This window comes from Eschrichtius robustus, chromosome 1 (genome assembly GCF_028021215.1).
Source record: "Eschrichtius robustus isolate mEscRob2 chromosome 1, mEscRob2.pri, whole genome shotgun sequence".
NCBI classification, from domain to species: domain Eukaryota; kingdom Metazoa; phylum Chordata; class Mammalia; order Artiodactyla; family Eschrichtiidae; genus Eschrichtius; species Eschrichtius robustus.
Window position 1 is genome coordinate 27,111,464 of NC_090824.1, and position 25,401 is coordinate 27,136,864.

General features: G+C 48.2%; 2 protein-coding genes and 1 pseudogene across 5 annotated transcripts in view; 2 read left to right on the top strand and 1 right to left on the bottom strand.

Moving 5' to 3' along the window:
* The first annotated feature begins 133 nt into the window (after positions 1–133).
* On the top strand, positions 134–8,773 carry ERG28 (ergosterol biosynthesis 28 homolog). Of its 3 annotated transcripts, none has more exons than XM_068542268.1 (6): positions 134–400; positions 2,684–2,847; positions 5,143–5,233; positions 5,719–5,875; positions 7,782–7,900; positions 8,024–8,773. In XM_068542268.1, exons 2-6 carry the CDS (start codon positions 2,715–2,717, stop codon positions 8,205–8,207), a joined length of 684 nt encoding a protein of 227 aa, XP_068398369.1. In that variant the 5' UTR covers positions 134–400; positions 2,684–2,714; the 3' UTR covers positions 8,208–8,773. The 3 variants fall into 3 exon arrangements, with proteins under 3 accessions (XP_068398369.1, XP_068398382.1, XP_068398375.1); XM_068542281.1 differs by lacking the exon at positions 8,024–8,773 and adding an exon at positions 6,976–7,028; XM_068542274.1 differs by lacking the exon at positions 5,719–5,875.
* Positions 8,774–10,818: 2,045 nt separating this feature from the next.
* Positions 10,819–25,401, bottom strand: part of FLVCR2 (FLVCR choline and putative heme transporter 2) — a 64,146-nt gene continuing 49,563 nt past the window's right edge. The window contains exons 6-12 of one of the 2 annotated variants that reach the window (XR_011073853.1): positions 18,315–18,425; positions 17,390–17,495; positions 17,128–17,239; positions 16,485–16,540; positions 14,480–14,524; positions 12,155–12,477; positions 10,819–11,996 (exon numbers count right to left, since the gene is read on the bottom strand). Coding sequence is in view for 1 of the 2 variants with exons in the window: in XM_068542260.1 (XP_068398361.1) it covers positions 12,391–12,477; positions 14,480–14,524; positions 16,485–16,540; positions 17,128–17,239; positions 17,390–17,495; positions 18,315–18,425 (517 nt within the window). In the remaining variant the exon portion in view is untranslated. Of the gene's footprint in view, positions 12,478–14,479; positions 14,525–16,484; positions 16,541–17,127; positions 17,240–17,389; positions 17,496–18,314; positions 18,426–25,401 lie in introns of both variants that reach the window. The other variant, XM_068542260.1, reaches the window with a different exon arrangement.
* On the top strand, positions 20,052–20,605 carry LOC137775052 (ras-related protein Rab-15 pseudogene; annotated as a pseudogene).

Below are 25,401 nucleotides of genomic sequence, written 5' to 3' on the forward strand. Positions count from 1 at the left end.
CACCGCCGCGCAGCGCAGGTGCTGGGCCTTGGTTTCCGCAGAAGTCTTGACTTCTTTTTTCCGCTCTTTTTACCTCCGCCGCAAAAAGATTGGCTCTGAACCTGGAGTTCTTCCGCCACGCTGAACACGATGGGTCACTGCAAGAGCGGCATACCTTGGGTGAGGCTTGGGCAGCGGCAACCGCTGATTGGCAGTGAAGGGGTTCACGCCCCATCTCCTGCTCGAGCAGAACCAGAACAGCCAATCAGAGCGAGGACTGATGGAAACGACCCAATCCTGGAGACTGGCTGAGAGTGGGGGCGGGGACAAGTGGTTCAGGTGGGTTCAGGGCTGGAGCTGTGCTGGGGAAGCTTCTTGTTCCTGCTGCTGCTGCTGCTGTTCTTGGGAGTCCAATCGCTAGGTAAGGTGAATGTGGGGGAGAAGAGGTAGGTGTCTGTGTGGCATCTGACTGAGAGGATCCGGACAGTCTGGAAAAATGGAGGTGGGATAGAAGGAAGATACCAGGGAGGCCACCTTGTGGGGGAAAAGAGGTTCCAGAGACCAAGAGAAGAGGGAGCTGGGAAGATGAAGAAGGCTTGATAGGTTCGGAACTAGTGAATGGATGAACGAATGAGCGGCCACTCTGAGCGTAGCGCGGTGCGAGGAACCTTTACTTTCTCACGTAATTCTTACAATAACCCTTGAGATAGGTATCTTTAATCTCCATTTTGCAGGTAAGGAAACCTAGGCTGTAAAGTGTAAATTACTTGCCCACGGTCACACAGCTACTAAATGGTGGGTCCAAGAAAGGAACCTCTCACTCCCAACTCTACTAACACCACACCTTTGCTGGCCTGGGCCAGGGCAAAATTTGAGAATAGGTGTTGGATGCTCTAGGGGGCCCTCCAAAGCTTTAGGGAAATTGTGCTGAGGGATTGGCAGAGCAGTTCGGAAGAGTGCTCAGGCTCTGCCTTCATCAGCTATCTGCTGGGGTTTCCGAGAGCTTCTGTGAAACGGGCATAAGTTCTGTCAAAGAGGGAGGCCATCCATGCGGCTTTTCTGACCCTGAGAGAGCCTGAGTCTCCTGCTGAAGGAGGGTGAGAAAACAAGGAGGATGGCGGGGGAGGGGAGTGTGCACATCTTGGCCCATGCTGTAACTGCTTGTGATTCCAGTAGAACCCCATTCTCTCTGGACTTTGACAGAGTCCACTTTTGTGACCCATTTTCACTGAGCGATTCACCCATTGACCCTTCCTCCTCTAGGACTCTTTGTTTTTTGGTGCTTCACACTGTCTTGAGCCACTGCTGACTTTAGTATCTGTTTCAGCTGGGTAGTGTAGGAACATAACGGAACATCTACTGCCGAAGTGACAAAGGAAGCCTGATAATTTATCGCCACTTCAGGCCCAAGAAATTAACCTGACAACAGATAAACCGTGGGCCAAGAAAACATAACGAAGATGGCAAGAAGCAATTCCATGATAAGATTTTTTTTATCTACGTGGTTTTTACTTAAACCATGCTGAGTGCTCAGCAAGGGTTGATCTAAGGTTTTGTTTTTTAAACAAAAAGTACATGACCTGATGGTATTTTCTATGCAACTTGAAGACAGAAGTGGCTGTGGTATGCTTGTCATGCTTCGTATCTCAGCTCTGCCATCTATTAGCTGTGTAACCTCAAGCAAGTCACTTAACCTCTCTGTGCCAACCCTCATCTGTAAAATGGAAATATTAAGTGTCTACCCACCTTGTTTAAGGATTAAATGAGATAATATATGATAGGTTCTTGGCACAGTGCATGGCATATACAGGTGCTCAATAACTGTTAGCTATTGTAATAGCTAACCCAACACCAACATTGCTGTTTCCTTCTCCATATAATTTTCTTACTAGTTCTCAAGTCACCGCAATTTATTTATTTTTAACTTTTAGATTGTTCTCCTAGTTCATGGAGGATGGTGTACCTGAGAACCAGAGTAGAGAAAACTTAAGGATGTAAATATTGCCCTCACACCATAGATTCCACTCAAATGTACAAGGCTTTTCTGTGCTTGGAAGGATCTGTCACCAGTAGCCAGGCAGGTATCTGTTAGTAGATTTATAATCACCTTTGAGCCACTTGCATTACAAAGGAATGACATGAAACGCCAGGCTAGAAGTAAAGGTCCCAGGGGACTGATTCCAGCCAAGAGAAGAGAGTTCTGATTTAGGCTAATATTTTTGGAGAAATTCCTTAGACAAAAATAAGCACTGTGCTACTTACTGCAAAGTATACTGTTGACTCACCACTATTAGTATGACTAAATATTGAGACCAATTTCTGTAAGTCTTCCACCGAAGTCCATTTTATTCCTTTATAGTGATATTTGTACACCTCCCTTTCTCCTGTTCCCTTTCTTCTCTCCATTTTTTCCACTGGTTTTGTCATTTTCACCCAGTGCATTATTTAGCCTTTTTCACTCTGGGTAAAGGTCAGCACACTTCGATTTAAGGTAGATATTCAAAAGCAGTGTGCCAACCCTGTGAAGGGTAACTGGGAGTGGATGAGCTTCAGGTACTTGGAGAGGAGTTTATGAAATGATTGATGAAGTAAGCTTAGTACAGCCCTCATGGGTGGGACACAGGTTAACTACAGAGGAGAGTGAGCTTATGGTTGAAGTACACTAACCATCTGTTGTCTCGTGCCCTTTGCCTTTGTTTCTAAGGCAAAAAGCCCTCTCAGATTTGAGGGGAGCCATGAGCCGGTTCCTGAATGTGTTACGAAGCTGGCTGGTTATGGTGTCCATCATCGCCATGGGGAACACGCTACAGAGCTTCCGAGACCACACCTTTCTCTATGAAAAGCTCTACACTGGCAAGCCAGACCTGGGTAAGAAAGCAAAGACCCGCATCCTTTGTGGGAGTGGCCTAAATTGTGGTTCCCAGACCTGGCTATACATTAGAATAACCTAGAAAAACTAAAATCAAACAAAGCACAGGTGGCCGTTTCCCTCTCCAGACCTACTTACTGAAACTTTCACCCCCTGGGTGGGGCCCAGGAATCTATTTTTTAAAAACTTCCCAGGTGAATCTGATGCTGCCTAATGTAGCCTTAGGCAGCCGCTAGAGTAAGAGACGTGGTGGATAGCACTTGGTCCTTTTTTCTCCCAAGCTTCTCGGAATACCTTTTCATTCATTTTACACTGCCCTAGGCAGCTAGTCTGTACAGAAAGCATTACAAGGGCAAGTGAGGAAACAGTTCCTTGGTGATTCTGTGGTGCCCGACTAGAAAACCATAAAGAAGCTTTTCATATTAGCTCAGCCCCCTTTCAGAAATCAGATCGTGGCGCACATGGTTTATACCCTACGTTGCAGGTGGAGAATTACTAATCCAAGGTCTTCTCAAACCGTGACATAGACCTGAGAAGATATCCCAAATCCCTCCAAGTTGGTCTCCCAAATTGAACTTCCGCGGGCACATGGCGGCCTCTCCCAGTGTCCTGAGCCTCTCTGCCGAGAGTGTCTGCACATTTCAGCTTGCGCTTTGTTGCACTGATGTGTGGGGAGCCTTGAGCTGCAGCACCATTTCACAGTAGCTGACAATTCTGTGTCACATTTATAGCTAACCCAGATGCAGGCTCTGACCTAACTCATTTTTCTGTAACATCTGAGTATAAAATGAAACTAAGTAGGCTAAGGCTCACTTTGAACAAAGCTCAAATACAATGGGTGTAAAGAACCTGGAAAAGTGGGCAGGACAGTTCCACTTTTCACCCTCCAGTGCAGTCCTCAGATGGTCCAGGAACCCTGTATAGATTCACAGAGTTTAAAGATTGTCTGTTCTAGCCCTTTGAATTTAAAGTTGACACAGAGAAGCCCAGGGGTAGAAAATGCCTCCTCCCTCATGACCTGGGGTCTGTCCTGGTACTTTTCTGATCATAGCAGGACCCTGGAGCATCCCGTAGAATTTCACCTGATGCCTAATCTAGTTAGGGTTGGTGAGATATTCCACTTTTATATCTCACTCACTAGAGAAATTTCCTGCCTTTTCATCAGAAGAGCTATCAAAATGGTTTATAAAGAATGTTGCCCTCCAGGGCTAACCGTTAGATATCTGTTTGGTATATGGCATTTTTTCTCACCTTACTACCACCTAAAGGTCTTCAGGGTTGTGAATTTGGTATTGCCGTCTGGTTTTCCAAAGGCTGAAAAATCCTTAAAGCAAAATCCTGAAAGACCTTTCAGTTGTCAATGTTGTCCCTTAAAATTTCTCTTGCTCAGTAGACCAGCAAAGAAAGTATCTTTGCTTTCACCGTTTTGGTATTCCCCCTCCCCACTACTGGATGCCTTAGATCAGTGCCAGTACATTAATATCACCAAGGCCAGGGAGGTTTTAGAAAATACCAGGTGGACCCTGGGCCCACCTCCAGAGTGTATGATTTAACTGTTCTGGTACCCAGGTCTTGGTAGTTTTATAAAATTTCTTCAGTTGATTCTAATAAATGTCCAGGGTCAAGAAGCACTGTTATGGTCCATACTCAGGACAAGATATTTAATACAGCAGCGCCAGAATGAAGCTAGCAAAAGCAGAGTGGCCCCAGCAAACACCGAAGACACAGTGCTTTGTTCCCTTCCCACATGCACAGGAAACCAGCCTGGTTAGGGCTTCGTTCACATAAGATTCAGAAGACCCAGGGACGTGGGTCTCTTAAAGACCAAGTGTGGGCATCTAGATGGGGCCCAGTATTTCTGAGTTATCTCCTGTATCAGCCTTGAAAGTCTGCTGACCTCCTAGGCATCTTGTATTGACAGACCACTCTCCACCACGTTCCCCCAAACCTGTCCGGATGCAGACTCACTGGGCTTCGCCAACACCAGAGCGGCTTCCAGGGCAGAGTCGTAAACTACTGCAACCAGGAGTTACTGCCTAAGTGGGCTGTCTGTTGGGCTCCTACTCTTGGAACTCGCCCACCCAGCTGTAGGCGTTTGAAGAGGAGCTGAGCCAGTTCTCATTCTGGAATTCTTTCCATTCCTTCTAGTTCCCATGTGCAGCACCAGAGCCTCCTCTTTGCCCAGCCAAGCGGAGTTCAGGCCTAGCTCCCTGCCCCCTTCAGTGAAGTAGGAAGAGTTTGGAGGGAACCCTGACCCTCCCTTCTCAACACTCTTGCTTTTTTCTGCTGCACAGTGAATGGCCTCCAAGCTCGGACCTTTGGAATCTGGACGCTACTCTCATCAGTGATTCGCTGCCTCTGCGCCATCGACATTCACAACAAGATGTACGTAAGGAAGGGAAGAACATTAGCTGCCTTCTGTTGGAAATCAGGTGCTAAGCATACACATTGTGGTCCTCTCTTGGAGACCTGTTAATTTTGATACATTAGCCTCGGATGTGGATAATAAAAGGTGAATAGGTTCCATTCCTTCCAGGCCTAAAAAACATAATAGGCCTGAGGGTCTTTAAAGTTTGAAACTTCTCTGAAACTGACATAGCAAACTGGTTATGTCATGATCCAGTAGCCTGCATCATACCCCTCTACTTCTTTACTAAAGAGTCAGCCTTTCTTCTACTAAAGAGGTAGTGTGCTCTTTTTAGAGAGGCCATGACATACCTTATTCTTACACTCCTCCTTGAGAAGCAGGAATGAACAGAAATCACGATCCATGAAAAAATGAGCCCACAAGTTAAATGGTTGTATGCTTATGCAGAGTCAGGAGGTGAGGGTGACAGAGAACCCAGGACTCCTGTATTCTGCCTCTTCAGGGGACTCACATGGACTAATGTGGAACAGTTGCAAGCAGTCACAGCCTCTGGTCTAGATAATGTTGTAACCCGTGCCGGCCACTGGAGGGGGCTCGAGCTTTCTTCCCAACAGCAGTCATCACCACAGTCAAGGTGGAAAGTTTGCTCAGGTCCCCAGGTGAGGCCACCAAAACACCAGCTTCATACTAAAATATTTTTGTCTTATCGAGACTTTCAGCATCTGGGCAAGAGAGGAGATAATGATATTTATTGAGCCCCTCTTATTATGCCAGATGCTTCCATCCACATGGCCTTAAGTCTCCTCTTAGTAGCCCTGGGAAGCAGTGATTTTCATTGCTGATTCTGTAGATCTACATATAAGAGACCCAATTCATTTAAACTGAGGAAGACTGACTCAAGTGGGATTTGGAGCAGGGCTATTAGCACTGCGATCTCTCCAGCTTTATTTTTTCATATTTTTGAACCTGAAACTGTGGTTTACTTGTTCTAGATTGACACGTATTTTTGGAAGCAGTGCAGTTTAGTGGAAACAGCCTGGGGCCTGAGAATGAAAACAAGAAAATAGGCTCTGGTTTCAGTTCTATTGGTAACTAGCTTTGTAGCAGCAAGTTCATCATAGACCTTCTCTGCATCTCGGTCCCTTCATGTAGAAAATGAGACTGGTATATCTGTTCTGCCTCTCAGGGTGACTGGGGGAAGTAAGGGCTGAATAATCATTTTAAAGACCTTTACCATGATGAAGAATTGCTGTCAAGTATAAGGGGTATGTCTTTTGCTCGCTGTGCTTTGGGGATGAGCAGAGACAGCTGAGACTTACCTTTACCTCTTTACCCTTTCATTTCCCCTTCACTCAACACAGGACAGCTGCAAATGCTGACATCTGTTTCCATCGTGTTTTGAAAGCCTGGGACTTTGGTCCAAGGCCTTCTGATATACACTCTGATTCTATTCCCTCCCTAACTGGAAACTCAAAATCAACTCCCAGCTGCTCTCACTTTCTGAGACAGTCTATTCTCAGAAGTTCTGCCTATTTAATGTGTATATCTCTAAATAAACCTGCTTTCACTTAAAAAAAAAAAAAAAAAAGACAACTCCCATACATACATATTTACTAAGTGTATAAAAACATGCACAGGAACGATGAAAATCAAACTTAAGATATTCCTTCTGGGGAAAAGGAGGCAGAAGAACGGGATCAGGGTGGGAAAAGGATACACAGGAGGCTTTAACTGAAATCCGTAATATTTTATTTCTTAGAAAAAAAGCATCTGAAGCAAAAATGTCAAAATATTCAGATTTGATGGAGCAAGGTATTGGTTGCATGGGGGTAAATTCTATTATGTATATTTTTTTGTATATTTGAAGTATTTTGTAATTTTTAAAATTTCATAGTTAAAAAAAAAGGTACCAGCAATCTAAGTGGTCCGTCATCCTGTAACCTCTCTCTTCTCCACTTCCTTGTCAAAGCTGAGGAACAAGTTCTCTTCCCATGAGGTTGTCACTGTGTCCTCCATCTGACCATCTTGCTAGGTTAAGATGTAAAATATCCAGCCCACGTTGCAAGAGCATCTAAAGGCCCCAGAAAGGTCCTTGCTACCCTTTCCCCATACATGCCCTTCATTCTATGGCATCCATCATATGAGCACTGACCAGCCCCTGGCCAAACATCTGCCAGGCGGGCTTGGACTAGAGTCAAGCCAATTTGAGTAAGTAGAATACGTAAGCATGATTGATCCAAAATTGTCTACACTGCCTAGGATTGCCATACTCCAGACTCTGCTTTGCTATTGCTGGCTTCACCACCTTGCTAAGACTTGCAGAGGCCCTCTGGTTGCCTGGACCATTCCCCTCTCAGTTTAGCAGTTGAAATCTTCAATTTTGCCCTAGATGTGAATAAATTGATGTGATCAAGCAGCCAGGTCTTTCCCAGGACCAAGTCTCCTTTTTCTTTAGCCATAGTCATTTCCTGGGTTTTGATTTGTGTGTTTCACGTCTGATCAGTGCTTTTCCTCTGCACTGCACAAGCTGTACCTTCAGTCCCATTTCTGTCTGCTCCCCTGTAGGCTCTACCACATCACGCTCTGGACCTTCCTCCTCGCCCTGGGGCACTTCCTCTCCGAGTTGTTTGTATATGGGACTGCAGCTCCCACTATTGGCGTCCTGGCACCCCTCATGGTGGCAAGTAAGCATCCAATGACCCTAGAACTCCTGCAGGAGCTGTCCCAGCCCTAGGGACGAGCCTTATACAAGCAGTATAAGACAATGCCGTGCTTATGTCAGCCACTAATCTTGTCTCTGTATTAAGGTTTCTCAATCCTGGGAATGCTGGTGGGGCTCCGGTACCTAGAAGCAGAACCAGGATCCAGACAGAAGAAGAGAAACTGAGGCCAACATCCCCATGTCCGAGACTTCGTCTTCCACCTTTGCTGGCCTCTTCCTTCACCCTCTTTGCTCTTAAATTTCTTTTCTGCTCCATCCTCCACTTCTAGTCCTTTACTTTTTTTTTTCTTTAATTTAAAATTTTTTAAGATATTTAAATATGCATACGGCAAGTCGGTGCCATTTAAATGTATGTACCATTTAAAGAATCATTTTAAAATGAATACTCTGTACCTCCATCCAAATCAAGAAATCGCCAGCACATCCAAAGCTCACTGTGTGCCCTTCCCCCACCTGCAGCCTCTTCCAGGACCCCTTTTCCAGCCTTCTGCTTTTTTCCTTTTATTTTCACCTGACGATTTGACTTGTATGGTGGGAACACGTGAACTGTGAAACTTAAAGCTGCTGCCTCACCCACACCAGCTGCCACCAAGGGCTGCTTCGAGGGGGTGTCAGCCCAAGTTGGGCTCCTCTCTGCTGCTGGACCCAAGACTCTGAACCATCCAAGGGACAGGCAGTTCTTCTAAGAAGGGCTCCCCTGCAAGTGAGCATGGCTCCTTATCCTTGTGCCTACAGGTGGATCAGGGTTGGAAGAGTCTGGGCTGTTTTTAGACCTTCCGGTCAGCTGTATTTGTGTAATGAGATTTGTAATAAATAGAAAAACCTTCTGCTCTGATCAGTCCTCGTACTTTGGCCTCCCCTAAGCCCAGAGCACCCCTGCCCCTCCTCTGAGGCCTAGCAGAGGAGAATCACAGCTTTCTGCTGATCAAATATACCATGAGTAGGACAACTCAAGACCCAGGCAAACCTGGCTGCCTTTTGTCTCTTGCTCATTCCTTGTGAAGTCAAACCTTCCTCCTCTCCATCCCCACCTTCAAGATTCTGAGTTCACAACTGAACAGCCAGGACCATCTCTTGTTTTCTTCCCAAGGAAGAAACAGATTCTTGAGAAAGCAGAACCAGGCAGCATAGAAGAAACAGCTGTATGACCATGAAAAGAAGAACACGGGCCCAAGGACAAGGCACTGGAGCAGACTGCTGCCATCCAAACACAACCCCGAGCACCTCCACGCTGGCTGGGCCCTCGTGCACAGCATATAGATGCGAGAGCCCATTCGCTATTTCAACAAGTGTTTATTGAACACTTACTGCCTGCCGGACACTTGGGAAAGACAGATGAACGACGCAGGCAATGTCCCTGTAGTCAAGGAGTCAGACTTATCAACAAGCCCATACCTGAAAGAACAACTCCAGACAGTGATAAGAACTCTAGAAAACAAGGCACTGTGATCAGGAACGGGAGGGAGGTGCACAACTTAGATCATCGGGAAAAGCCTCCCTGAGGAGTTGGGATCTGAGTTGAGACTTGAATCGCAGGGATCATATGTCTTAAGATGTGAGGCGGGCATTTAGGGCAGAGGGAGCAGCATCTAGTCTTGTTGAAGGCCTACGATCACTAACTACAGGATGGTGAGGTTAGGGAGTGGAAGGTAGGAGATGGAAGGGAGGCAGGGGGCTTGCGAGGGCCTGACAGGAAGCTTGAAGTTGACACTTCAGTTGGGAGTTCTCAGTCAGTTAAGGCTCTTCAGGTGAAAATCTTCCCTAAACTAGCTGAACTAATAAAGGTAACATTGGCTCACAAAACTGAAAAGAGGATTATAGGCTTCAGGAACGGCTTGATCAGGACTGAGCTCTATTTCTCTGGGATTCTTTTGGCTCTGCCCTCCTACATTGGCTTCATCCACAGGCTGGCTTCCTTTATGATGATTATGGTGCCAAAAGTGGTTGTTACGATTCCAGGCCTCACGTCCCCACCTGGAAAAACAGCTCAGTGGTACAAACCATCTTTCCCTTACCAGCTATTGTAGGAGGCAGTAAGAAAAGGAATGATCTTACAGAGAGTTAACATTTGAGGTCCACAGGGAGCCCACCTAAGAAAGGAATGAATGAAAGCATAAGATGATGTGGATCCTCTAGGCATGCACCACAGAAACATGATTCCAGATAAATAAAGACAAGATCCCGAAGCATCTAAAGAAATGATACAGAGTATTTGGCAGACACTATGAGTATAAGATTTCTCTGACAGCCCAGGCTTGGCTCCCTTCCCAGGTGGTTTAAAGTGGAATCATAATGTTGTCTCTCCACCTAAGAACTGCTAACAGATAGGAGCCAGAATGCCACAGACACAGTGCAACTCTCTAAAGAAGAAATGTCCAGGAAACTGATCGTTGCAGCCCACTCACGTAACACGCATAAGGTAAACGCAATCGCAAAGGGAAGAGTGGCAGGAAGGGGGATGATTCAGAAGAACTGCAAATGACAAAACTGGATTCCGGCCAGCACGACCTGGTGAGTGACTGCTCTGATTATAGAACAAACATTCCAGCCACCCTTTGAGGCAGAGCCAGAAGCCACAGTGGGCTCTCTGGGCAGCAGGCACACTCAGGTGAACCGTCTGTGCGTGGATGCTGTAGGGAAAGCAGTCCCAGTCACATGTCAGACGTCGAGCTGCAGTCCCCCACAAAGGCCAGCTGTCACCTCTGCAGCCTTATCTTTTAAAACTCACCCACTAGGATGGCAGTATCTGTGTCAGCAGAAGACCACCTTCCAGGGTACGGAGCCCACAGGAGCTCCTCCTCTACCCCGAGCCCCTGCCCCTCCAGCCCGCTCCCGCCACCAAAGCCATCTCTGCCCCAATAAATGACAAGGCAGACCACATGGAGAATCTTTTATTGCCTTAAAATATCTGACATTAACAAGTAGAAAATACTAATTACGTTTTTTAAATAAATCAATGGTTTCAGTAAACGTTTTGTTGATACATTTTAAGGGACTGAAGAGTAAACACTTTATCAAAAAGGCGCCATCACTCTCCACCTCCCCTCCACCCCTACCTCAGTCCTCCCACCAGAAGTGTGAACTTCTTTTATTATGTACAGAATATCTGTACACACAGACACACACACAGACACAGACACAGACACACACACTTGGCTCCCCTTGGGCAGTGGCTCAAGTACGCCAGCACTGCTGCCACACAGGCTGCTCCAATATGCTGAGGCCGGGGCAGCATAGGGGTCATGATCACGGAACTCAACGCACAGGAGAGATGACCAAAACATCTTATTTTTGGAAATACTACCCAAGCCCATGGGTAGAGCCAGACAGCAGGCAAAGCAGGAGAGGTCAGCTAGGGCTGATTGAAAGGGAATCTCTTTAAATTCAGAACATCTGAGAAAAAATTATTGCTATTAAAGAAGGGGGTGAGGGGAGAGGTGGGGATGCAAATACTGTCCCCATCAGAGATGGAATGCACTTATCTAACCCAGCAGACCCGAGTCCCGTTCAGTGGCCACCTGCTGCCCCTTTCATCTCTCCGAAGCGTTCTGGAGTTCGCAGGGGGGAAGGTATCCAGGTTGGTTTTCACTAAAGGGTACAGGCAGTTAGTTGGCTGGGCTTGCCCTCCCTCTGGAGAACACGTGGGCAGCGTCCAGATGACAGCAGCAGAGGTGACAGTGACACACACACAAGGCCCTAGGCCAGGACATCTTTTTTAGAAAAGAACCTTTCCATTCCTAAATCATTTGGGGATCAGAGTCCCCAAATTCGTAAGCACCCTCACATCCTGAGAAGGTCAACTCTCTGAAATCGGCTTCTCCTTAACAGCCACAGCAAAGTTTTTGTCAAGTTTACTGATGTTTGGTTTTATCAGCTCTTGGGAAAGAGGGTTTGGAGACAGACGCCAACATGAGCCGGGAGAACCTGGTCCCAGAGTCCTGAGGGGTTTGTCCTGATGGTGTTTTCTCTCCCTCCGAACGTTAGCGGTCAGTCTGGTGGCCCAAGAATGACCCTCGTCCAGAGCAGCTGCCGCCCCTTAGAATTGGGCTCCTAAGGGTCTGAAGACACTAGAAAAAGTTAACCTCCGGAGTAAGCTTGCTTTCCGTGATAATTGGCAGGCTCTCTCCTGCGGGATGGGGTGGAGGGAAGGCAAGGCAGCCGGCCAGGACTGACTCCAGGATTCCCTCTGCCCCTGCCCACCAGCTGCCAGACCTACGTGGGGAGGGGCGGGGAGCCGATCGGCACGTGGTGAAAACTGCAGTCTCCCCCAGGCAGACGACACCAGCTCTGCGGTGGGTTCCAGGCGGAGGCACTGCTGTCCAAGCCCCAGCTATGCCCCCTGGTTCCCTCCAAAAGCTGCTCCGGGGAAGCCCGTGGTGCTGGCAGGGAGAGCTGTGCTGGCTGAAGAGGTGGGCGTGGTCCGTGTTCCCTGAGTCCCACCACCTTTCTCTCTCAGAGGTGCTCCTCCAGTACACTAGTGGGGGCTTTGCTGGTTTTGCTCTCCTCCTCCTCCTCCTCCTCCTCCTCCTCCGCGGGTTTCTACAAGGCAAACAAGTGGGCAGCCCTTGGGGTGAAGAGGCAGGGACTCCATCCCGACCGGAGCATCTGCCTGCCAGTGAGTCTGTAATCCGCGGGGAAAACCAGAGTCCCAGGCACTCAGCACCCCTGACAGCGACAAAGGGAACAGGAACAGAAGCTCCGGCCCGGCCACAAGTGTGCTCCCCAGACACACACACCATCACGACAGGATCAAAGGAAGAACAAAAAGGCAGCTTTCTGTGACACCACAGCCACCACGGGCCACCTCACTGCGAGTGCCACTGAGTTCCGCTCACCCTCCTCCCCCTTCTGACAGCCTCAGCCCAGCTGGACGGACCCCCAGGCGGCTGTGCAACGGGCCAGGTCTGCACCTCCCTCAGGACTGCTGACCACCCCCGGTCAGGGGCAGCCCCAGGATGAGGAATACTGTTACCGTGTGCGTGGAACAGATGCAGCAGAGAACTGTTATAAAGGCAGGATGCTTAATGGCATATGTCAACTCCGGGGCTGAAAATAATGTATATATAATTTCCGCATAGAAAAAGAGACTTTGGGTCAGTTTGTCTTCAGTTTTCTTGGGGGCGAATGGCACAGGATTAGAAGACCTTCTGGGTCACACTTGTTAGCTGGGTGGGATTTATACATGGAAATTATTCTGTGAGGCCCCTAGGTGCCAGCGGCCAACTTGGGCATTTGTCTGCCGTTTTAGGAACACTTGGCTTCTTCCATCAGGGGCTCATCCAGTTCCCAACAAGGCCTCGTGCACAGGCCCCGCCCCACACAGCCCCCACCATCGAGGCTGGAGGAGCACGTCCAGGGCACGTCAGCTGGACATATGGCACTCCCTCTCCAAGGACACTCTCAGGGCAGCCTGTAGCAGAGATAACAGCGGCAGAGCCAGCTTCCTGTTCTCCATCTTGCTAACTTTTTGGCACCAGCTCGGCCTCAGCCCTGAGAAGCCCTCACTCAGGCAGCCAGCAGCCGACTTCAGCCACTCAGGCTGTCTCCTCTCTCTGACACACTCATGCACACGCTCCCGCCTCTTCCAGAGCCATCACCTTGAAATCACAATCAAACAGGGCTTAGTGCCTCTGTGGCCAAGAACTACTAACTGGAAGAAGAATGGAAACCCAAATGCAGACTGTTGCCGTGAAGGTCAGTCATGACCCCCCAGCCAGAAGTTCTGGCTCCTTCTACCAAAATGACACACTTCACTGATTAGAAAGAGCAGCTCTGAAAGAGAAAAGCAAATACCATATGCTAACACATATATGTGGAACCTAAAGAAAAAAAAAAAAAGAACCTAGGGGCAGGACAGGAATAAAGATGCAGATGTAGAGAATGGACTTGAGAACACGGGGAGGGAAAGGGTAAGCTGGGACAAAGTGAGAGAGCGGCATGGACATATATACACTACCAAATGTAAAACAGATAGCTAGTGGGAAGCAGCCCCATAGCACAGGGAGATCAGCTCGGTGCTTTGTGACCACCTGGAGGGGTGGGATAGGGAGGGTGGGAGGGAGACGCAAGAGGGAGGAGATATGGGGATTATGTATATGTATAGCTGATTCACCTTGTTATAAAGCAGAAACTAGCACACCATTGTAAAGCAATTATACTCCAATAAAGATGTTAAAACAAAAAAAAGAAAGAGCAGCTCTGGCCAGATGCGCTGCCTGCCCTGCGTTCACCTGGAGCTGAGAGTGAATCCCTGTGACAGTTCGCAGGTCCCACTTACACCCACCACCTCGGAGTGTCAAATGACAGCCGTTGCAGGGATGCCCTCTGACAGCGCTGGCTTCCCTGGGCATTAGCCCAGCATGACTCTGACCCCCCATCACACCAGGCTCCCCCAGATGCAAGGGAGGTGCAGAGACACACAGTGAGTATCCAGGACACTGACAGCACCGGACTGGCACCGGACTGGCCTCCTGGTCCTACTCGGTGCTATTTCCCATAGTCCATTCAGACGAGCCAACGCCTCCATCCTGGATTAACAAACCTGGTCCTCGTGGACAAGGATCTGGCTGTGAAATACGGGAACAACCTAAATAGCAAACAAGAGGAAATGGAAATGTGTATAGGTAGATGTGGGGTTTTGGGGGTGCAATGGTGTAGAAAGGTTGTCAAGCTCTAGTAAGGAAACAATCAGGGTAGAAAACCCAATGTGCACAAGCATATTCATAGAAAATACACTGGGAAATGACGAAATGTTACTAGGTTATCTCTGGGCGCTAGGACTATAGGTGACCTTTACTTTCTTCTGTTTGCCTTTATCTGCCCAGGGAAATACAGATTATAAAGTAAACATAGCAAAATCACATATCACTTGACACAAGGCGTCACATTTCAAATTGAAACCTTTTCACGAGAAACCTATCCTGTTATCACGGGCACCATTTCCCCAGGCTCAGGATATATTCGCCAAAGGGTCCCGAATCACATGTTTCCTCATCCATGGCACAGGGGCAAACCCATCTCCACAGGGGTGATGCCACAGTTCTCACAGGCTGCTGAGAATAACACTCCTGTCTCAGGCTTTCCCTGTGTCCCCGCTGAATGTCCAGTCCCAGCCACCTCCCTCCACCTGTTCCCTGCTGCTACCTGCCAACCCCAGAGTGTGAGATCAGAGGACAAACAGTAAGGAACTAAAGATTAGCATCCATCTGCCAACACATATTCTTAAAGCGCTAAATGTACCTCTTTCAGATAACATTTTTGCCTTAGAAAATTGGCAAAGAATTTAAAAAATGATAAACACTCAGTGTTGGCCTCATACACTGCGAGAGCAGTGAGCATTGGTAGCGTAGACAGTACCTTTCTAGAGGACAGTCTGGCAATACACATCAAAGCTTAAAAATGGGCATGACCACTGATCCATTTCTCGGGGAAATACTGTGCTTAAGAACATGTCCAAAGATTCAGCTCCAGGACATTAATCCCAGTATCATTTATAACAACAATCAGAAACAACCTTAATGTTCCCGGACAGGAAAACTGTTAAACAAATCATGTTTATCCATGTGCGGTCATTAGAACACTGTGCAGTCATTAAAAGTATGTTGTAAGAGACTAATGACCTGATAAAGCACTCGCAACAAGTAAAAAGGCACATAGAACAAGATTCCACTTTTGTTTAAAAAATACATACATATATCTATATGCATATATCATATGTGGACACAGACATGCATAAGAAAATGTAAAAAAACAGCATCTCATCTCTAGCTGATGCTATTACAGGATGACTTTTAAATTTTGTACACCTTTCTGTATTTTTTTTACAGAATATGTATTACCTCTGTAATAAGTTTTGGGTGTTTTGTTCTGTTTTTGAAGAAGATCCTACTAGGCTCTTAGAGCTGAAATTCCTTTCATCCTGGCTCAGATTTGACACCTAACACTTTGGTTAAAATACTTCCCAGCCAATTAAGAGCTATGGGAAACACTTTTCTGTTCTAGATCAAACTCCTGGTCCTCTCCCCTTCCATCACCATCAACTCCTGCTTCCTGACTTGTCCTTTTAGAGCCCTGATGGCAACCCATTGGCCCCGGTCCCTCTATCCCATGGCACTGCCTGGGGGGCTGTCACGTGCCAAGAGGACCACTGTCTCGAGGCCACCACCGCCATGACAGAATGGGGGCCCCAGGTGGCCACCTTTCCTCTCCAGTCACCAACCCCAGGCTGAAAGGAGAGGACCCACGGCCTGAGGACATGTCTCAGGATCCAGGGGTGGGTGCTGCTCAGCAGCCTGTGACACAGTGAGGAGCTCCGGGGACCAGAGCAGGGAGGCCAGGAGAAGGGAAGGAAGCGGGAGAAGAGCCCAGACAGGGCAGCAGAAAAGCAGGGCTGAGGCAGCTCCCAAGGAAACTCTTTGTCTCCACGTGCGTGATGCTGAGTTGCTCTCACAGCCACCCGTCACTCTGGGAGCCTCCCCACCCCTGCTGCCGCAGCCTCAGCAAAGCCGGGACCCAGATCTCAGCCCAGCAGCTCCCAACGTACTCACATTCTCAGGAGTTTCTTTGTTTGCTTTCTGCCTCCGGAGATCTGCCCGAATGAATGCTGAGGTCCAGGATTGCAGAAGGAAGGGCAAAAGAGACAGTTATCAAGCAGAGCAATGGTCACGTTCATCCACGAGAGGGAGCCCTCACTCTCCTAAGGGCCACAGGTATCCCACCTCCTTTAGATATTCCAGGGATCTGGAGGTTCAGTCAGCCAACTTGATAAGCCTGGGGACCACTGCTGTCCCTGACAGGCAGAAGCCAGTGATGACACTGCCCTTCATTTATAGATCCCTGATATTTGCAGGGAGTTTGCACACATTGCTCCAATCCTCACAACAATCCCCATTCTACGGATTAGGAAAGTGGGGCTCCCAGAAGTGGGTCCACTTGCCCAAGGTCAAACAGCTATGGAGGTCGGTGTCACAGTATAGGATTCAAACAAGGGTCTTTTGGGGCCAAAACCCAAGCTCATTCCACCAAAATATGCTAATGCCTCCCCAAAGACTTCCTAACAAGCCCTCTCGTCTGCCCCACTGCACATGAACCCCCAATTGTATGATCAATCAAGGCACTGGGTGCCAAACTGCCAACAGCCTAAACCCATGAGCAGTCAGAGCATCATGTTGTCCTGAGGCCCTGACTCACCAGTGAGGACGGCTCCAAGGGTGAGGAACACACACAGGAAGATGTTCCCAGGCCCGGTTCCATAGTTGTCGATAATCTGGCCCTGGGAGATGGTGAAGATGATCCCGAATACCTGCAAAGGCACAGAGAAGACTGGAAACAAGAGCCCAGCCAACCAGCCCACGGGGGAGCTGAGCTGCCATAATGTAGTGTCTGCACCGGACAAGCCCAGCAGGGAACAAAGAGCCACGGCTCTAGGGCCACCACGAAATGAGAGGCCTACCTGGGCAGACATGTTGAGGAGGCCAGACGATATGCCTTCTGATTCTGGGTATGTCAGCTCCACAGCAAACTCAAATCCCAGCGGGAGGTAGCCAGTCATAAAGAAGCTGAAGCCCAGATCACAGAAACAAGGTGATGGAGAACTTCCGGAACAAGGAGAAAAGGGAGCCTATCTCCTGCCCTACAACTCCTTTTCCTATTCTCTTTCTTTCCATCAAGACATGCCAGGCCCTTGAAAATCAGGCCATCCCCTACGCAGCCATTACACACACACAAACACACACACACACACACACACACACACACACGCACACGTACCGCCCACAGGAAAATAAGTGGGAGGTGAAGCTGAGTAGAGACCCCTGTGGAAGAGGTACCATTTCCTACACTTTCTCATACAAGTCTAGAAAATTCCAGCTCTGATCTCTTACACCTGCACCACACTTCCTGCTGCTTTCACATCCGCTATCTCTGTCATTCTTTCCAACAACTCCACAAGGCAGGCCACTCATCTTAAATTATAGATGAAGAAACTGAGTCTCAGAGTGATTAAGGGAGGTGCCTGTGGTCTAACAAGATAGTCAACAGCAAAACTGAAATCAGGACCCACACTTTCTGATTCCCAGCCCTGTGTACTTTCTCTGAGGCCATGTTGTCCCAGGCAGAGCTAATAAAGACTCCATACATTTCCTAGCCTCCCAGAGATCTGTGAAGGACACAGTCCATCCCAACAGCATGGATGGGCCTGGAAGCCCCAGGTGGCCTTTCGAAGTGTTACAAGTGAACCTGACCTCTGGCCACCATTTCCACATTTCAGGAGGTCAGTGAGAAGGCAGCAGAGGGATACCTATTGCTTCCTAGGATGTTGGCAGCTCAGGAACCATGGGTGGAGCTTTCCAGTTAAGCAGGTTAGAGGTGAAACTTACCCCATTGCACCAGCCGTGATGAACACTACCCACAGGTGTCCCAGGTTCAAGGTCAACGTGTAAACCACCATGCCCACCAGAGCCATGATGTAGACCACCAAAGTTGTCTCCCTACAAGCAGAGGCAACGAAGTTGAGTCATATACTGCGGACTCTAACAGGATCTTTCCCTCCCTCTCTCCCTCCCTTCCTTCCATTCCTTCCTTCCTTCCCTCCCTCCTTCCTTCCTCTCTCTCTCCCTCCGTCCCACCTTCTATCTACTGGGCACCTACTGCATGCCAAGCCCACTTCTTTGAGCTATTTGCTCTCATAGAATTTTCTGTCCATGAGGTTGATGGACATTGGACCAATGATCACACTGTGTTCAGAGCTACAAAGGGTAAGACCAGGACAGTATGAAGTCATCTTGCGGCACGTGTGTTCTCCTGCAAAACCCTCTCAACAAGATCACGCTGTACCTGGACTTGTCACGTCCTACCCACAAGCAAGAAGGCATAACCCTTTCCTCTCCTCCTCCCCCACTGAAAAAACAAATGGGACACACAACAGCTGTGGTCAGGCGGCAGTGGCATGCAGACGACCCCAGAAGCCCGTTCTGCTTGTCTGCTTTGCCCCCAGACCCCAGGACAATGCTGGGCAGAGCCCTGGCTGTGAGTGTCTCTGTCATCCTTGAGTTCTTCCTGTTGCCACCTGCACACGTCCAGCACCGTTTTTCCTGCTGAATCTGAACTACTCTGCTCCCGACAGTGGCAACTAAGAGAGAACATTCTCCAGCCCTGAACTAAGTCCTTGACTCCAAAGCCGAGGGGAGAAAGCTCCGCCCACTCCCAGTTGCATTTCCCCTTGTTGGTCCCTCAGAAGGACCCTCAGCAACCTGCTGGTTTCTGTTTCTGGCTCACCCTGCTTGTGCCCTTCCCCACACCTCTCCCCCCATGTTGCCCACTCAGGACTCTGCTGTGGCCCTGACTCCTGCACTGGGACCTGCATCCCTCTCTGTCCTACTGACTGAGGGCAGGGACTCTGCACATCTTTCTGCGCTCTGGCCACGAACGTGGGAACTCAGACTATGAAAGCTCAAAGCCTTCACTCATCTCTGCTGAAGCCAGAAACACAGAGGGGTTGCCAGCAGGTGTGTACTGTGGTTATGTGAAACTAACACTGCATTTACTGGATGCCAGGGATTCTGCTAAGTGCTTTACATGCATTTATTATTTCATTCAACCCTTGCAAAAGCCATGCAAGAAAAGTACGACTAATTTAAGAAAACTGAAATCATATCAAGCATCTCTTCTAATCACAAAACTATGAGATCAGAAGTCAACTACAAAAAGTGCCAAAAACACAAACACGCTGAGGCTAAACAGTTATCTACTAAACAACCATCAGGTCACCGAAGAAATCAAAGAAGAAATTTTAAAAACACCTGGAGATAAACTAACAAAAAACACAATATAAAATATATTCCTGGCACCGAGCGAGCGGCGGCGAGGCGGTGCGAGCCGGCCCCGCTTCCTTCTCGCCGCCGGCGCCATTCTCGAGGAGGAGGGTGGGGCGAGCGCCGCGATGGCCCCGGCCGAGCCAGGACGAGCCCGCCGCCCGCCCTCCCGCCCGCCGGCCCACAGCCCCCGGCCCCTCCGGCCCAGCCACGGCGAAGCAGTACGATGCGCTGTTCCAGCTGCTGCTGATCGGGGACTTGGGGACTCTGGGGTAGGCAAGACCTGCCTGCCGCGCAGCTTCACCGACAACGAGTTCCACTTCTCGCACATCTCCACCATCGGTGCTGACTTTAAGATGAAGACCATAGAGGTAGATGGCATCAAAGTACGGATACAGATTTGGGACACAGCGGGGCAGGAGAGATAGCAGACCATCACAAAGCAGTACTATCGACGGGCCCAGGGAATATTTTTAGTCTGCGACATTAGCAGTGAGCGCTCTTACCAGCACATCATGAAGTGGGTCAGTGATGTGGATGAGAATGCACCAGAAGGTGTCCAGAAGATCCTTACAGGGAATAAGGCTGATGAAGAGCAGAAACGGCAGGTGGGAAGAGAGAAAGGGCAGCACCTGGCTGAAGAGTATGGCATGGACTTCTATGAAGCAAGTGCCTGCACCAGCCTCAACATTAAAGAGTCCTTCACGCGCCTGACGGAGCTGGTGCTGCAGGCCCACAGGAAGGAGCTGGAAGGTCTGCGGACACGCGCCAACGATGAGTTGGCCTTGGCGGAGCTGGAGGAGGATGAGGGTAAACCCGAGGGCCCGGAGAACTCTTCGAAAACCTGCTGGTGCTGAGTATCTTGCGTGGAGCACCCCCGCCCCGCACAGTCCCCTCTCCCCGCAGGAGGGCTGCGGGCACACAGGGAGCCTGGGCTTTGCCCTGCTTCTCTTCTCCTTCGGGTGACCCTGTGGAATCTCGGCCGCTGCTCCTCCCCCTGCCTGGCTCCGAGGAGCAGCCTCGCCCCCCTTCCCCCGCCCTCCCCCCCGGGATGGCCCCCTCCAGCCTGTTTCCCCAGCCACAGGCCTGCCTCGAGCCCCTGATGTGCTACGAGCACCGCCTCACTACCCCGAGGTCCCAGAAGATGGCCCAGTCCGGAGTCAAAGCCACTGTAGGTTCCTTCTCTCTCAGTGCATCTGGTCTCCTCTCCGCTTCTCCTCGCTTCTTCACACCTCTCTTTCTGCCCCTTCCCCTCAGCTGTGTTCCTATCAAAGCCCTCCCCCCCCCCCACGTGTCCCGTGTGGCTGCTGGTACAGCACCTTTCAATGCCTCCCTCTTTGCCGGGACGAGGGAATGGACTCAGGCTCAGGGGCACGTTCCCTGCTCTGCTCCGGGAGAAGCCCCACCCCGCTTTGTGGGAAATTCTTCCCGTCCTCTCCTCCCCACCGCCCCCTCTTGTGCCATGGGCCTGCCTCCCCAGTGACCGAGGAAAGAGGAACGGCAAGAGAGGAAGGAAAGCCCAAACTGGTGGTCCCCACGCCTGGGGCTGTCCTACACCTCCCCCCACCCCCATCCCCAGCTTCCACTGCACTTGGCTGCCTGCCCTCCTGCCTCTTGAGGGAACTGAGCTTCAGAGAAGAAAAAAAAAATGATGAGGGGTGGCAGGGATAAGAAGTAACCTTCATTCTCTACCTGCCCTGCAGCGTGTACACTATTTCTCCCTGCCCCCGAATTTAAAGATGTGGACCAAGGCCTGAGGGCACTGCAGGGCAAGGAGAGCCCTGGGGCCAACCACACACTCCAGGAAGGGGAGTGTTTGGAAATGAAGAGCCAGCTCCTATATATCAGGTTAAGAGCCGGGACAGCAGTTTGCAAAGCAGAGGGGAATTCAGCAGCAACAGGAATTCCTGGGCCCCATCTTCCATTTCATTTTCTTTTTTTTTTTTTTTTTAAACATCTTTATTGGAGTATAATTGCTTTACAATGGTGTGTTAGTTTCTGCTTTATAACAAAGTGAATCAGCTATACATATACATATATCCTCATATCTCTTCCCTCTTGTGTCTCCCTCCTTCCTACCCCTCTAGGTTGTCACAAAGCACTGAGCTGATCTCCCTGTGCTATGCAGCTGCTTCCCACTAGCTATCGGTTTTACATTTGGTAGTGTATGTCCATGCCATTCTCTCACTTTGTCCCAGCTTACCCTTCCCCTTCCCCGTGTCCTCAAGTCCATTCTCTAGTAGGTCTGTGTCTTTATTCCCGTCCTGCCTCTAGGTTCTTCATGACCATCTTTTTTTTTTTTTTTTTTAGATTCCATATATATGTGTTAGCATACGGTATTTGTTTTTTTCTTTCTGACTTACTTCACTCTGTATGACAGACTCTAGGTCCATCCACCTCACTACAAACAACTCAGTTTTGTTTCTTTTTATGGCTGAGTAATATTCCGTTGTATATATGTGCCACATCTTCTTTATCCATTCATCTGTCAGTGGACACTTAGGTTGCTTCCATGTCCTGGCTATTGTAAATAGAGCTGCAATGAACATAGTGGTACATGACTCTTTTTGAATTATGGTTTTCTCAGGGTATATGCCCAGTAGTGGGATTGCCGTGTCATACGGTAGTTCTACTAGAGCTAATCAATGAATTTGGTAAAGTAGCAGGATACAAAATTAATGCACAGAAGTCTCTTGCATTCCTATACACTAATGACGAAAAATCTGAAAGAGAAATTAAGGAAACACTCCCACTTACCATTGCAACAAAAAGAATAAAATACCTAGGAATAAACCTACCTAAGGAGACAAAAGACCTGTATGCAGAAAACTGTAAGACACTGATGAAAGAAATTAAAGATGATACAAACAGATGGAGAGATATACCACGTTCTTGGATTGGAAGAATCAACACTGTGAAAATGACTATACTACCCAAAGCAATCTACAGATTCAATGCAATCCCTACCAAATTACCACTGGCATTTTTCACAGAACTAGAACAAAAAATTTCACAATCTGTATGGAAACACAAAAGACCCTGAATAGCCAAAGCAATCTTCCATTTCTTATGTAAGATGGGCATCTCCCCACCACCCTGGCAGGTGAGAGGTGACAGAACCATGCTAGTGGTCTTTCACCGAGCCCAGCCTTCAGCTCTCAAGGCTTTCCCGAGACCCAAAGTTTGTGGGAGAAGGGCAGGGAGCTCATGGGCAAAAAGCAGGCAAGCCCTGGGTAGGAATGCTTGGTGCTATTCCCTTCAGCCTTCAAGACCAAGTGCTCATCTTGTTCCTCTAGCTCCTGACTCAGAGGCTTGAGGGTTTGCCAACTGCACTGTGGCTACAGGTGGAGGGAAGCGGACTCCCTCCTCCAGGGCCCTTTGTTTCAGGAAGCAGTTTCTTTAACCCCATATGGTCCAAGAGTAGTTTGCAGGAGACCCTTTAAGGAGGGAACAAGTCAGTTACCAGCCCTAGTAGCGTTCCTCCCCACCTTCCCAAGATGGGAGAAGCCTAGGGAGGAGGATCAGTCTTAAGCTGCATTGCATGGCTGGCACTGGAGTGAAAACAAAACTGGGCATCGAACATTCACTAATTAAAGACTAAAATCCAGGACACACACATGTGAAGAATTAAGAGCCCCACTTCCTTACTCTTCTGAAAAAAAGGTTGGGGGATGAAATCACCAAACCTTTCCTTCTGACTCTTATCAAATCAGGAGAGAGCAGGAGAGGGTAGCTCAGGATGAAGGAATGGGGGATGAGTTATCGTAGTGGAAGGAAAAGGAAGGCAGGAATAGTTATAAATTGTCGGCTAATGAGAAATGTAAAGAGCTGACTCTTTAGGACGAAGTCATGACCACAGCTGAGGATGTTTCCTTGAGGACTAACTCCTCAGGTGTTAGAAATTGCAGCATCACTCTGGGGTGGGGAGGTCAGCAGTGCCAACTCTCAGTGTGCCCTCAGCCAGGGACTCGAGGGAGGGGAAGTTATACTGGCCATTGGCTCCAACCTGTGGTCAGTGTCGCTGCTTTCCCTGAAGATCTGGCTGAGCACCATTGCCTTTCTCTCCTAGCCCCCTCAGGGAAGAGGGACTATATTTTTACTGTACCCTAGGGGTTCTGGAAGGGAAAACTTGGGGTTAGGATTCTATGGCCTGAGAAGCCCCATCCATAAGGGCCACAGCTGGGGAGAGGTATGGGGCAGGAGAGGGGTTGGGATTTTAGGGTGCAGCTATGCTCATGAGGTACCAGAGTCAGCCTCTCACCCCTAAACTTCTCCAGTCCCGGAGGTAGCCTGGGACCTGGCCTTAGACTGTTGAGCAGGTGTGCCTGCCTGTTGACTCCTCACCACCTTTGCACCTGTTGTCTTGAGACTCGGCACAGCCCCAGGCACTCCACCTGCTCCTGAGCCCCACCATCTCCCTGTGAACTTTGTGTGCTGTGTCTTGGGTCCAGGATATGAATTGTGAGCAGGGTTCATCTATTTTAAACACAGATGTTTACAAAATAAAGAATATTTCAAGTCAAAAAAATAAATTAATTAATTAAATAAATAATAAAATATATGGGACACAGGAAAAGCAGTTCTAAGAAGCAAGTTTATAGTGACACAAGCCTGTCTCAGGAAACAAAAAAAAAAAACAATCTCAAATAAACAACCTAATCCAAGGCAATCAGCAGATTCAATGCAATTCCTATCAAAACACTAATGAAATTTTTCACAGAATTAGAACAAATAATTCTAAAATTTGTATGTAAATACAAAAGACCCCAAATAGCCAAAACAATCTTGAGGAAGTAGAACAAAACTAGAAGTATCAGTTTGCCCAGATTTCAAACTATACTACAAAGCTATAGTAATCAAAACAGTATGGTACTGGCAAAAAACAGACACACAGATCAATGGAACTGAATAGCGATTCAAAAATGAACGCACATTTATGTGAGCAATTAACCTATGGCAAAGGAGGCAAGAACATACAATGAGGAAAAGACAGACTCTTCAGTAAATGGTGTTGGGAAAACTGGACGGCTATACACAAAAGAATCAAACTCAACTACTCTCTCACACCATGCAGAAAAATAAAGTCAAAATGGATTAGACTTAAATTTAAGACCTGAAACCACAAAAATTCTAGAAGAAAATATAGGCAGTATAGTGTTTGACATCAGTCTTAGTAATTTTTTTTGATATAGCTCCTCAGGCAAGGGAAAGAGAAGCAAAAAACAAACAAATGGGACTACTTCAAACTAAAAAGCTTTTGCACAGCAAAGGAAACTATCAACAAAATTAAAAGGCCAGCTATTGAATGGGAGAAGACATATCTGATAAGGGGTTAATATCCAAGATATACAAAGAACTAATACAACTCAACATCAAAAAACAAACAACCCAATTAAAAAGGGGGCAGAGGATCTGAATTGACATTTTCCCAAAGAAGACATACAGATGGCCAACAAGTACATGAAAAAGGGAACCCTCGTGAACTGCTGGTGGGAATATAAATTGGTGCAGCCACTATGGAAAACAGTATGGCGATTCCTCAGAAAAATTTTAAAATAGAACACCCAGATGATCCAGCAATTTCACTCCTGAGCATTTAGCCCAAGAAAATGAAAAGACTAATTCAAAAAGATATATGTACTACCCCTATATT

Coding starts and splice junctions, on each gene's coding strand:
- ERG28 (XM_068542268.1), top strand. CDS start 2,715: ATGAGCCGGTTCCTGAATGTGTTACGAAGCTGGCTGGTTATGGTGTCC. Junction 2,848..5,142: donor CACTGGCAAGCCAGACCTGG/GTAAGAAAGCAA, acceptor TCTGCTGCACAG/TGAATGGCCTCCAAGCTCGG. Junction 7,901..8,023: donor GGCACCCCTCATGGTGGCAA/GTAAGCATCCAA, acceptor CTCTGTATTAAG/GTTTCTCAATCCTGGGAATG.